General features: G+C 41.6%; 1 protein-coding gene across 50 annotated transcripts in view; it reads right to left on the minus strand.

Moving 5' to 3' along the window:
- Positions 1-13,717, minus strand: part of PARD3 (par-3 family cell polarity regulator) — a 579,141-nt gene that overhangs the window by 367,988 nt on the left and 197,436 nt on the right. Inside the window, exon 1 of one of the 50 annotated variants that reach the window (XM_086334593.1) lies at positions 8,179-8,369. The exons of 48 other annotated variants lie outside the window; for them this stretch is intronic. In XM_086334593.1, the coding sequence (XP_086190719.1) occupies positions 8,179-8,226 (48 nt within the window). In that variant the 5' untranslated portion in view covers positions 8,227-8,369. Of the gene's footprint in view, positions 1-8,178; positions 8,370-13,717 lie in introns of those variants that run through there. One more of the 50 variants, XM_086334594.1, reaches the window with a different exon arrangement.

The following is a 13,717-nucleotide window of genomic DNA, read 5'->3' on the forward strand; positions in this document are numbered from 1 at the left end:
TTTGCCACAGAAAAACTTTAAATGTTATGTATGCAAGATTAATTCTCTGCTTCATCAGCATTTCAAGAACTAAGTGTATCTTGTCTGATGCAAAAAAAAAAAAAGACACCAACAACAAAAAACGAATGATCAAAACAAAAGAGCCCAAAGCTTAGAAAAGAACTCTAAATGCCATAAGCACACTGAAGGCTTAGCTATTTTTCCTCCTGGCTAAGCTAGGAACAGCAAAGAGTGGGAGTCCTTTCCCTGCACAGTACCAGGAGCCTTGACCTCAATCTGTCTTCACCTCCAGCTCCAGAGCTTAAGATTTGAGAGGCAGCAGGTCCTCATCCATGGGTAGCCCCCTGCCACCTTGCCACTCTTCCAACCTTCTCACATACATCTCTCCAAAAATCAGCAAGGTATGGAGACAGGATTCAACCACAAGTTGTTTTATTCTGTACACAATTTAGCTTGACAATCAGTAAGTGTTACATATTGACTCAGGAACAGCTGCATCAACAAATCACAAATTAGAGATTCCACCAAGAGTGACTCCTTCATGAATGCCGTGGTCTGGGGATTAGGGATCTAAATTTAAAAATATATATTTTATTAACCAAAAGCCCAACATCACACAGGAAACAGACAGACACAATGGCAAGCCAAAATCATATGCACACATAGAAAAGACACACAGAGAGAGCCTTTCTGTCAATACCTGTGATTTAAAGGTTCACTACCAAAACCCACAGCCCCAGCCATGCCACCTGAGCTTTGAGGAGTAAGTATGCCTGAGTGACCCTCCCTCCTTTGTCCCACAAAGATGTGTCATTTCTGGGGCACCAGATTCAACTCTCCCCAAACCCCAACACACACACCTAAGGGATGACAGCTGCAATGTGACTGCTCAGCCCAGAAACACAGCACCACAATTACCCAGGCAGGACCACTGGGTCATGAGACGTAAGAGCTCATCCTACCATCCTGTACTTCAGAACTTCTGCCTCCATTTGGAGAGCCTGCAGAAACCAAGTTGAGACCTCCACCAGGAAGACCCTCTAGTCTTTTTACCTCCTCAGCTAGCCAGGTTAAATTCAGCCAGTGCCTCTTCCACTGGCCTGAAAGCCTTGTCTCCATATGCCCTCACCACCCCTGCATCTAGCATGAGAGAAACATCTACATAAGAGGGAAGCAGGGATGCATTTAAGCTTCAAGTCACAAGCACAGCCTCCCACCAACTTACGCCCTGACTCTGTGCTCGATGGACTGCAGATCAGGTGATTCCAGGCTCCCAGGAGAAACCCACCCGATTCATCAAAATAACCACCTAACAGAACAATGCATTCACAGGGATCCTCTCCCTAATCACCCATTGCTGATCCCACTGTTGAATATATGACTCATCACTAAAATTCCTTGCCAGTCAAATCCAGGGAGCCATAGTACTTTCATTTTTTTTGGCAATCAGCAAAGGAAAATTTCCTATCCTAAAATAGAAATTTAAAGGATCGCTTCCTTAGTTCTAAATTTTGCAGATTGTGTTTAAAATTAAAAGCACAAGAAATGAAAACTTGGCTCTGGCTCCATCAAGGCATCAGTACTGAGAAGGAGTCAAGCAGAAAGCCTCTCAGTACGCTAGTCCAAGAGGTGGTGCAATAAAGGTAAAAACCATCATCCCCGGCATTTACAGACAATATCACACTTCCAACTAAAGGAACCAGCCTGTTTCCAAGGCAACTTGCCATTTGTATAGGGGACTTACTCAGGGTTAGTAATCCCTTAACTGCTGACTTCACAATTTGAACCAGACTCCCACTGATAGCTTAGCTTCCAACTAAAAGGCATCATCGGAAAAAAAGAGAGTTTAACTGCTTTAACAGACAGAAATTCAGAAGATTCTACAGCACTGACTTTGAGGAGCAGCAGGGGACACAGGAGAAAAAAGGTGAGTCAGAAAAGGTGACAGTGAAAGAACTGGGAGTCACCGCTTCTCGGTGATTTCTTTCCCACTGAAAACGCATCAAACCCATCACTTCTGCTCCCTCCAAGCTCGGAATGAAAGTTGGGTTTATGCTGATTCGTAACAGAGTCAGTCTTCATTCTGACAACCACAAGCCAATATTAGCAAAAGATCAGAGTTCAACAAATTTGTTTTGTAAAATATAACTCTAATGTTACATTACAAAATGCCTTTCAGATTAATTTGCATGCAAAAAGACAAAGTGTGATTTTTAAATATCCAGCCAGAGGCAGAGATGAAAAACTTCAAACATGTTCTGACTCCTTTTTGCTACACTCATTATCTCACCACCTTCCACAAAGAAGAGAGAACATGTCCTTGACATTATCCCAAATTATCTTCAGTATGCAACACAATGCTGATTAAATTAGGTTCATTTTAATCAGCTGGCAGGTTTATTCAAAAAGTAACTAAATAATAAAATTCTTTATAACAACTCTTCAGTAGTATAACTTGCTTAGTACTGTTTAAAAAAAAAAAAAAAGAACACAGAATAAATACTAATTGTGTGTCAATCCTTTCTCCCCTGTATTTGACAGATGAAAAGAAATACCTTAGAAGTTAAACATATCCCCCAATCCACAGATTGCTTTAATACTAAAACTGCACAAAAATCTTTTGAAATCCAGTGCCACCTAATGGATTTAGACAAGCACAAAGAGTTTGGAAAGCTTAACTTCTAGGAGAATGTATTCTAAAGATAGCCAAGCTCTCTACTTCCATTTACGTCTCACAGAAAACTTCCCCACCGTGGATCTGGAATAGGGGTTCGAGTCAAGGTCACCCATCATGTGCAGTGTCCTCCACTCATTTCAATAGGGCGAGATTGCCTGTCCCGGATGGGTTTCCTGGGATGGGTGAGGCTCATAGAGATGACCCCCAGCTGGAGGGCCTGGACAGCTCCGCCTCACTCTTGTCTCTGCTCTGCACAGGACTGTTTCATGTGTATTTAATTCTGACCACGTGTTTGGAAGTTCCTGCAGGTTACAAGTATTTAATAAATGTCAGCTACCCTGATGATTTGAGAGAGAGAGCATCAAGAGATTGAGGCTATCAAGGGAGGGAGATGAAGGGCTGCCACAAGGAAACCATGAATGCACAGCAGTGTGATCTGCATTTATTCTGCAGAAGGTTTGGAGGAGTTTGGAGAAAGGACTGGAAGGGTAAACACAACTTGTTAGCCCAATAATGAAGTCAGGAGAGGTCAGACTCATGGGAAAGCAGTGGAGTAAAAAGACAATTAAATAATTATGAAAATACAGAATTGAGACTTAGTTAAAAGGCTTTGGTACTTGGTAGATGGGGCCACTGTGGAGGAGAGGATTGAACCTGAGATCTCTAGGTTTGTCTGCCTTGGGTGGCTGGTCAGGGGGCAAGGACAAGGACAAAGAAGTTTGAGACAAAAGATGATGCCTTCAGTTGAGGTACCCACTGGATTAAGCTCCCAGGAGACACCTGGAGATGGGGTTCCAGGATGGGAAGGGGAGTTCAAGGTTAAAGATACGGAACTGGCAATGTCATCAGTGGGTGGTGGGTGAAACCAGGAGTTTAGTTAAGGTCCCAGTCTGGATGTGGAACATGTAGGGAACTCCAAACCAAACAGGCACAAAGCTGAGATGGCAGGCTTCTCTTCTCTTCCTCCAATTTCACTTTGGAAGAAATTTAAGAATTGACTAGCGAATAGAAGTAAACTCAAGGAAACATGGTTTCGCAGAAGCCAGGAAGAGGAGAGTGTCACGGAGTCATGATAAGTAGTACTGAACTACCACGAGGAGGCACATTAGCACTTTCTCAAGGAAGGTGACATCGATATATATTTTCAACAAGTGGGACCTAAAGTTACCGTAACACTCGTGCTAAAATAATTTTACTGATAGGGGATGAATAATAAAAGAATAGGAAAAAGCTAAATTTTTAGTCCACTGATATACAAAATATAGATACTCAGATATTTGTTCAAATAACACTAAGTAGGTAATTCATCTTCATAATATGCTTGTCTCAACAAATGAGGATTCTGTAAACAGCTCTTGGCTTTTTTGTGAAAGGGTCTATTTCTTTAACCTCTGTGTTCCACCCTGCTCCTGTCTGAAAGATGCTGCAATAAATACATGATGAATTAATGTCACGTTGCATGATTTTGCAACCCCTTTGAGAAGTGTAGGCAAGCTAATACCAGCAGCTGAGTCACTGCAAGTCCTCTGGGCCCCATGTCCTAACCTCACCCCTCTGCTCACACACCCAGAAAAACACAGCCTGCGAGAGGAGAGAAGTGAGCAGCGCAGCATGCACCTCAGTCCAAGGCATCAGACCAACTGTCCCCGTTACCGTCCTCCTGCTTCTCAACACCCTAACATCCAGGTCTCATTATTCTCAGAAGCCAGAAGTACGTTTCAACTAGCTGAGTCTAGAATCCCAGGAAACAGCAGACTGATGCAAAACAAGGGGTCTTGCATATTCCTAGAGCCCCTAACCCTCCAGCTGTGATTTCTGCCTTTCCTCTAAGAAGGATCACAACGCGTTGCTGATTATACAATGCTACACCAGATCATAAGGCTAAAGATCATAAGCTAGCTTTATTCTTGTACTTACACCACACACCTACTATGTGGCAAGCAATGAATGAATGAACCTTCTCCACAGAACAAAACTGCACAGACACATTGCCTTTTGGATGTAATTTCAGTAGGTTCACAGATCTCCCCTCTAAGACAATGAAGACAGAATTTAAAACACATTTTCTAACATTCAATTAAATACCAATTCATATTTCTTAAGTTCCATCACATCACTCTGATAACCAGTTATATAGTATCAGAGTGTACATCTCTTCTCAATATCCTCAAATTCTTTTTATTTCCTTGAAGCACACCCCTGCTACGTTTTCTGCTTCATCTTCTCATTTTACTCTATAAATATTTTAATGTTAAATGTTAAAACCTAGTATAAATAGGTTTTAATTTAAATTTATTTATAAACCTAGATATTAAATGTTAAAACCTAGAAATAAGGTTTTACTTTACACGGATTAGAATAAGAGAATCGGCAACCCACTCCCGTGTTCTTGCCTGGAGAATCCCAGGGACAGGGGAGCCTGGTGGGCTGCCATCTATGGGCTCACACAGAGTCGGACATGATTGAAGTGACTTAGCAGCAGCAGCAGCAAGAGAATCATAAACAAAATTCCTAACTATTTAAAAAATGTGATTACAGTAACGGCAATAACAACCAAGTTATACTAAATGACAGGAGCTGACCCTTCTTAGCCTCGAAATACAAAGAGCATCCACTCAATACTGGCAGGGACATCCCTGGTGGTCCAGTGGTTAAGACTTCACTTTCCAACACAAGGAGTGCAGGTTTGATCCCTGGTCAGGGAATTAAAATCCCACATGTCTTACAGCCAAAAGACCAAAACATAAAACAGAAGCCATATTGTAACAAATTCAATAAAGACTTTAAAAATGGTCCACATTAGAAAAACAAACAAACAGTGGAAGGGAAACCGATCAGGTTGCATTAACTGGCTTTGATCCAGCACTGCTTATATGTAGCAGAACTGCCCACGTGCATTTCAGACCAATGGTTTGGCTTCAAACCCTGCAGGATACTGCCCAGGACACACCCTCCATCATGGCCAACAGCAGAGGGGCCTTGCTAAGGGCAGCAACAGATACTCAAGAAGAACAATGTTAAAGCAAAACAGTTTTAAAAAACTAGCATCTGATTTGCAATAATTTTGAAAATACACTTAGGCTGTAAAAAGTCAATCTGAGTACAACGAACTCAAAATGCTTACATTTTTGTTGGTATTGGTACTAAATCTACAGGACAATTACCCAAACCAGTTTTTGTAAAGGAATTAAGTTAGTGTTGTTAGTGTTTTTCCTTTAAATGTGAGCATAAAAGTGTAGAGTATCCTGTTGTCAGAAGTATGAAGAAATATTCCAAACACAATCCAGCCCAAGTGCTTAGCGCTGATCCACTTTGGGATCTAGTATACCAGTCACCTCAGCCTCCAGTTACTACCTGTGTTTCCACAAAGCAGAACCAATGTGTAGGGTTTCAGTATAGTGTAATAACATTTTAAATATTCTAACTGTTTATCCCCGCCTCAAACATAAGCATGTCTATTAAAGACATTTAAATCACTGAGTGTTATTATGCTTTCAAATCAAAAAGTGACATAAATTTACCAAACATAAGAAAACCTAGGGAAGAGCTAAGGCAATATTAACAATCACCCCCATCATCTACAAAAGGAGAAATGGGCTGCGGTCCTTCCCAAAACCCATATGTCTCCAATGACATAAAGATGTCAAGGACAATCAGAACCAGAACTAAGCTCTTTATAGCTTCAACCATTCAGTTTTCTAAAGACACGAATCCTATACCAAGGCATTACAAGGAGACATAGCTCAGAACCATTATCTCCCCAAGGTTCCTTTCAGAAGGATCTCACAATTTTTTTAGAAGACAGCACCCACCCCAGAAAACCAACCACCACGTGGGGTCCTGAACCCTGGATTTGACGGTCCTGGGTGGAACCTTTGTGGTGACACTTCACCCCAACTGGAAGGGCACATCATCCCAGCACATTACCCTGCTCTCCTCTGAGGAAGTGAACATACTCAATACATCGGATGTAAGGAATTTAAAAACAGCAATCCCAATGACCCAAGGACTGAAAGGTAAGGTGAGAGAGACATCGGAAAAGAAAGTAACAACGGGAGACCATCTGCATTTGGTGTTTTGGATCCAGTAGCAGACCAACCAGTGGATGCTGTGGAGCCCACGTGCCTCATCAACAGTTTTATCTCTGAAGCCATGGAAAATACTGGAAATATCTTAATGACCCAGAAGCTGGAAACTGCTCAGACAATAAAATCGCCTCCCATACAAGAGACTCTACAGCACAGGGTCTGCCTACACAGGTGTGAGAGCAAAAGCAGAAAAGGCCACGGCTCGGATGTGTAAACAACAGTCTATGCTTGCAAAATAGCCTAAAAGATAGGAAAACACAAACTCCTCAACTGGCCAGATCAGTGTTTATTCTAAAATACAAATCTGATGAGACAATTAGCATCAAAATTGCCAGAAATAAACACAAATTTCATGTAAACAAACCATTAATAGGCTGCTGCTTTTTCTTTGGAAGAAGCACATTATTTGTAAATCGCTGCCACCTTAAAACTTGCCTGATTCAATCCTGTCAGACAGTGAAACACACTTAGGTAAGTGGTAAATTACGAGGGAGAAAAGTCACTTCATAAATTGTGGCATTGCTAAGTGTAATAAATGAATAAAATAGACTATTATGCAAGATTGTGAAATCTTGACATACAATATTCTCACCAAGAAAGGTTGAATTAAACTTCCACATAAAGTGATTAAAACATAAGTTCAACTCAATTATTAGTTTGCCCGCAGAAAATAATATGAACGAAGGGAACTCACTGGCAGTCCAGTGGTTAAGGCTCTGCTTCTAAGGCAAGGGGTGTGGGTTCAGTCCCTGGTTGGGTAACTAAGACCCACATGCCTGCCATGCAGTGCTACCAATTCATAAATAGTAAATAAAATAATTACTAATGGAAAGCCTCTGAAATTAGTGATTGAGAGTTCCTATTCTCAAACATTCCCAGCAGAACCTTAAAAACCACAAGAGAGTTAGGAAAGCTGAATGCCACCATGCACAGGTGCTCCAGAAGACTGGCTGCTCTTCCCTAATGTGGTCGCCTTCGTGGGTGCCACCACAGATAATGTCCCTCAGATATATGCTCCTTGTAAACAAGTGTGCAAGGAAACAGGCCTGATTGATGAGAATCTCACTGAAGCTGTCTCAGGAGTTGAAAGGAAAGAAGCTTTGTTAAGACACAACTCTGAGCAATTGGAATGAACTGCCCCTGGGAATCAGATCTTCAGAGGAAGCTCTCCACTCCAATCCACTTCCTGGAGGATGAGCTCAGGGGCTGGACCCCAGATGCTGTGGCTTCTGCACCGTCAGTGCTCAGCTGGATACTGCAAACACTGGGTGAGCAGAGCAGCAGCAGCAGGCTGTGCAGATCACTGGTGCCCAGACTTTTTGGCACCAGGGACCAGTTTCATGGAAGATATCCCTTTCTATTTACACGATTGCATTTCACTGCTATGTGTCATCTGAGGATATGTATATCTACCTCATCCATGCATCTGTGCTCAGTTGAGTCTAACTCTTTGTAGCCCATCAGGCTCCTCTGTCCATGGGAGTCTCCAGGCAAGAACACTGGAGTGGGTTGCCATCCTCTCCTCCAGGGAATCTTCCTGACCCAGAAATTGAACACGTGTCTCCTCTGGCTCCTATATTGGTAGGTGGATGCTTTACCACTGAGCCACCTGGGAAAGAGCAGAAATACTACAAAATGGTATGTACGGTGTGTTTCCAAGTTCACACTCACTGACATCACACTGGTTCTTGAAATTGGCTGCAGTAAAGCATTCACACCACAGAAACCAATGAACATTACAAACACGTTGGATGTTAGACATCAACAAGCACATCAGTGCTTTAGGCTCTCTTGACACTGTGAAGACAAAGAAGAACGAGGACGACGTCAGGATGGCAGAGCTCAGGAATGGCTCCCGTGCATAACAGACAGCTAGAAGGGAAATTTGGGAGCCAGGTTGATGGAGCAGAGGCTTCAGGAACCCCAGAGCCCCTTTTCCAAGGTTCTATTAGCCATTGGAGGACAAGGCCTCAAGGCAGCCTCCTTCCTGGCCTCCTACCTCATTCCCAGGGCATGAAATTAGAGGTCAGCTCCCCACTGCCAGTAGGCACTGGGGGAGCAACTAGCATCGTTTTATTTGATGCTAGGGTCTCAACCAGTGCCTTGCAAATAGTAGGGACACAGTAAATATTTACTACAGGAATGAATAAATCCTCCAAAGCCCCTTGTGGTTCAATACACCCTATATTTCAAATCCTATAAAGTAAGAAAAGGAGTTTCCCTGGTGGCTCAGAGGCAAAGAATCCTCCTGCCAATGCAGGAGATGCAGCTTCAATCCCAGGGTCAGGAAGATCACCTGGAGAAGGAAATGGCAACCCACTCCAGTATTCTTGCCTGGGAAATCCCAGGGACAGAAGAGCCTGGCAGGCTACAGTCCATGCAGTTATAAAGAGTCAGACATGGCTGACTGACTAAATAACAATAAGGTAAGAAAAAGCACAAAACAAACAAACCATCTGCTAAACTTCTTCTTATTGGAGAATTCATGAGGGAAAAAACTGAGTATATGAAATTTCCTTTACTTTCTGGTTTAAGTAAGTTTTCTGCTTGAGTCTAAAACCTAACTATTACTTTCAATACTGTTTCTGTGGAAAAAAGTAACAGTTCCGAATAACTGATTTTAAAATAAGGTTTTAGACCACAAATCCATTCCTAAATTAGAGAAGAAAGCCTAAATATATAGTCACCATAGCAACTATTTCGCAAGCTCTCATAGCTTTAATCTGAGATACAGGTAAAATTTTAAAGGAAAAAAAAATTATCCAAAAAAATTAAATAACTAAAACGTTCCATAAAGATACGTTCAAAAGAATGTTGAAAATGCAGGAGCTGATTTTTCAGGAGATAAAGTTAATGCTTCTTTTTGAATCTTAACACATTATTTTTAAGGCAGTTGGAAGGTTTCTTACTTGTGGCCTAGAAGGATCATCATCTCGGACATAACTGTGCGTAACTGATATTTCACACACAGTATCTGCATAAGAAAAACAAATGCAAAGAGAAGGGAAGAGCTTCCAACGCACACACACATAACATAAATGCTTCCTTTAGAGAAATGCAACTAAATGTTGTGGGATGAGACTCAAAAAACCCTCTACCCCAAGATCTAATCTATGTCCCTAAAGGAATAACAACATTCTCTTGTTCTATGGATGCTCTACAGATGAAGAGCTGACTCACTGGAAACAACCCTGATGCTGGGAAAGACTGAGGGCAGGAGGAGAAGGAGGTGAGAGAGGATGAGATGGTTGGATGGAATCGAGTGCAGGACAGGGAAGCCTGGCGTGCCGCAGTCCATGGAGTCTTTAAAGAGACATGACTGAATGACTGAACAACAACAGATGAATTCGAGCCTCACAGGCATCTTCCATTGTGAACTGTGTGCAAAATCCCTGAAGCCCAAAACAACACACCTTCTCCTGCTGACAGCATAAACTATGTCTCCTACACCATGGCAGCCACAATTCTAGACCAGAACCATCCATCTTGGGTGGTAGGCATTGGATCACAGGCTGGAGGGGCCCTGGGCAGTTCTGCTGCCTCACCTGGTGCTACTTTTCAGAACCATCTCTGCACGTAGCAGCTACTGATAGCCCCGGAAAAGCATGTTCTTCAGCCTGGTGCCTCACTTTAAGAAAACCCTTAGTAAATCATTATCCCACATACAGTTTTAAGTGCAAACTAAGTGCCTTAGGGACCTACTAGAAAAATATGCTTACAAGAATTTTTAAATAAAATGGTATGGGACTAATGAAATGGAATAGGAAAGAATAGAAAATATCAACATACATCTTATGCAGGGAGGCTGTTTACAAGTTTACATTTTTCTTCATCTGGCTGCCAAGCCAAGAGTACCTTTTACTATAGGGGACTTGTTGAGGGGACATTGACAGGAGACACTTTTGGTTGTCATAACTCCAGGAGGGTGCTATCGACATCTAGGTGGTACAGGTCAGGGAAAACCACGAAACCTCCTACAACATACAGGACAGACCACACAGCCAAGAACAATCTAGTCGCAAATGTCACCACTGCCAACCCTGGAGACAGTCACAAGTTTCAAGGCCACTAACTGAGTTGTATTTCACACCATCTGGGGGTCATTCCTATAGGACACATATGTGCACCACTGTAAGCAGAGTCTGCTAATACTTAAGAAATGAATGTAACAATAGCTTCTCAATGGACACAGTTAAAACTTAGTTCCAATTTTTTTCCTAAAAATAAAAATTACGATGCTCACTTCAGAGGGGTGTGAAACTAAAAGAGAATAAAGGATGTTGTCACAAACTAACAAAAAGATAGAGCAAGGCAGGACAGTTTCATAATTTGTAAATCCTTACTCAGAAAGTACAAAATCTCTACACATTGTGAAGAAGCCAACAGTTTCAGATCTTTTGACTTGACGGTCCTTCCATCATCAAAATCACCAGAGTAAGTTACTAGAGTTGACGAAAAAATCCTAAAACCGAAGGTAGTAAATAAGAAAGAGAGGACCAGAAAGAGAGAAATAAAGCAGAAAAAAACAAAAAAAAAAGCCAGGAAAACACAAGCAGAAACCAACTTCCTATTCACCACTCACACATTTCAAAATACAGTGTGAGCTGGAGGTTTTCTGGTTTGAAACTGCTAAACTTCACACCTGCAGACACAGGCTTTACCTTGGAAAAGCACAGCCTGATGAAGGACTGAACACAGACAAGCTCCTCTTTGCTTTTCAAACTGTTGAGAAAGAGACAAGGCAACAGAACCACAAACTATACAGTTGCAAGTTAAGCCTTTTTTTAACCACAGTCTGGTCTAATACATTTTAATCATTATATTTAAAAGAAACCTAACCACATTCAAAAGAAGATATGTTTTCTGTCAGTAATGAGATCTCAGGGCATGCGAATTTTTCAGAAGCAGCAGCTAGTATCCAAGGGTGCATTTTTTTCATCATTTGCATTAAGCAGAAATTTTTATCAGAAGGCCAATTAATAGTCAATGTAATAGCTTTGTGGAAGGAGTACTAAATTAAGTGTGTCAACACCATACATTCATGCCTGCCCTTGTCTTGCACTCATCAAGAAAATTACAAGTGAAGCTTTGTTCTCACAATGATGGCCAATCACTGGCAACTCATGACAATACTCTAGATGATTCCAGTTGCTTTAAACATCTGGCAGAAACAATGCCATGAGAGGAACCTAGTCCCTGCAGACCTTTCACAAGGAAGCAAAGAAAAAAACAATCAAGGCTCACAGTCTAACATCATTTTAAATTCTGCATCTATTTTAAAATTCTGGAAAATATCTCATGTTCAAGTGTTCTATATCCAACAGAAATATATACAGAGTCCATATCAAAGGAAAATGACTTTTATTAAACCATTTTCTTTAAAAATCAAGCCAACATTGGTGGCTCAGACAGTAAAGAATCCACCTGCAATGTGGGAGACCTGGGTTCGATCCCTAGGTTGGGAAGAGCCCCTGGAGAAGGGAACACCCAACCATTACAGTATTCTTGCTAGAGAATTCCATGAACAAAGGAGCCTGGCAGAATACAATCCATGGGGTCACAAAGAGACGGACACAGCTGAGTGAGCACATTATATACTCATAGAATATTACATACTCATATATTATGTGTATACTTAAAGGCTATCAAAATCCTCAAAATTCTAGACTTTAAATTCTAAAATTTAAAGTAACTATGTAATTCTAGCTTTAAATTTCTACAGTAATCCAAAACAATTCAGATCTGATCACTTACAAAAAATTGGACTAGAAGATAAGTTGGAAGTGATTTAAATGTTATCTATGCAGGTGGCCAAAAAGAAAGAGTTCAATCATATACTGGTTCAAGATAATACCTGCCTTTATAATGCCCTACAGGTTCTCAAAGTGTGGTCTCTGGCCAAGAGCATCAGCACCATGTGGCAACTCATTAGAAATGTAAATGATTAGGCCTCAACCCAGACCTACTGAGTAAGAAACTTGGGGGCTAGAAGTCTGTTTTTCTGAACCCTCCAGCAACTCTAATCCAAAGTCAAGTTGGAGAAGCACTATCCTAACCTGCAAGAAAGTGCTAAGACTTCCTGTGCTAAGCAACATCCACAACTCAGCCCATTTCACCCTCATGATAGTTTCATGATGTAGGAACTTGTATTCTCATGACTCTGGAGCAGCTCTGGCTCAGTCATATTAAACACTAAGCTGAGGCTCTAAGAAGTAGTATGAAACCAAAGTCTGCTGCTAACCACTATTGCCCACCACACACGGGGAGTGTCCCTCCCTTCCTGCTTTCACAGAACCAGGCTCATCCACTCGGTAACTTGCACACGCTTTGTGCAAATGGATAGCTTTCCTGAGGATGTAATTCCAGTTTCTATAACACACAGAAAGTCCCACACTCATTGATGCTACTCCCTCCTCAAAAAACAGGCAGGGTGTGGATTTCGGAGAGCCACTGGAGTCCTCTTCCATTAATTCAAGTTTTTATTTAATTGCTTGAAAGAGTAACTTATGTGCAGCCCATCTTGCCATCTTTACAATGTGATCACCCATTCCTAAATCAAGGCCAGTTTCCACAACTCGCTCATCTCTAACCAAAATCCTAACTGCTTCAATTTAAGGGGCGAGTTGAGAGAGACAGAAGTAACAGACCCTCTGGGACAGACTCTCTGGGAGTAGAGCTTTCAAAGTAGCCTGAGGCCCCTAAAGATCTAGGAAATGAGAGATGTGAGGAACCAAATATCACATTGCTGGAAAGCACTTGTCAAGAGAGAGAGAGATGTGGAAGACATGTCCGTGAGAATCTAGACACGTGGATGCTGAGAGGGAAAACACTGAGAAGAATTCTATCACGAATATATAACCACACCCTTCACTATACACAGGAGGAGATGTTTTAAATAAATCACTGAACATCCATAGTATTTTAAACCAATATAGCTATTACAATATATGTC

Source organism: Bos grunniens, chromosome 13, assembly GCF_055505025.1.
Source record: "Bos grunniens cultivar Pamir isolate PY7600 chromosome 13, Bosgru_T2T1.0, whole genome shotgun sequence".
Lineage (NCBI taxonomy): Eukaryota > Metazoa > Chordata > Mammalia > Artiodactyla > Bovidae > Bos > Bos grunniens.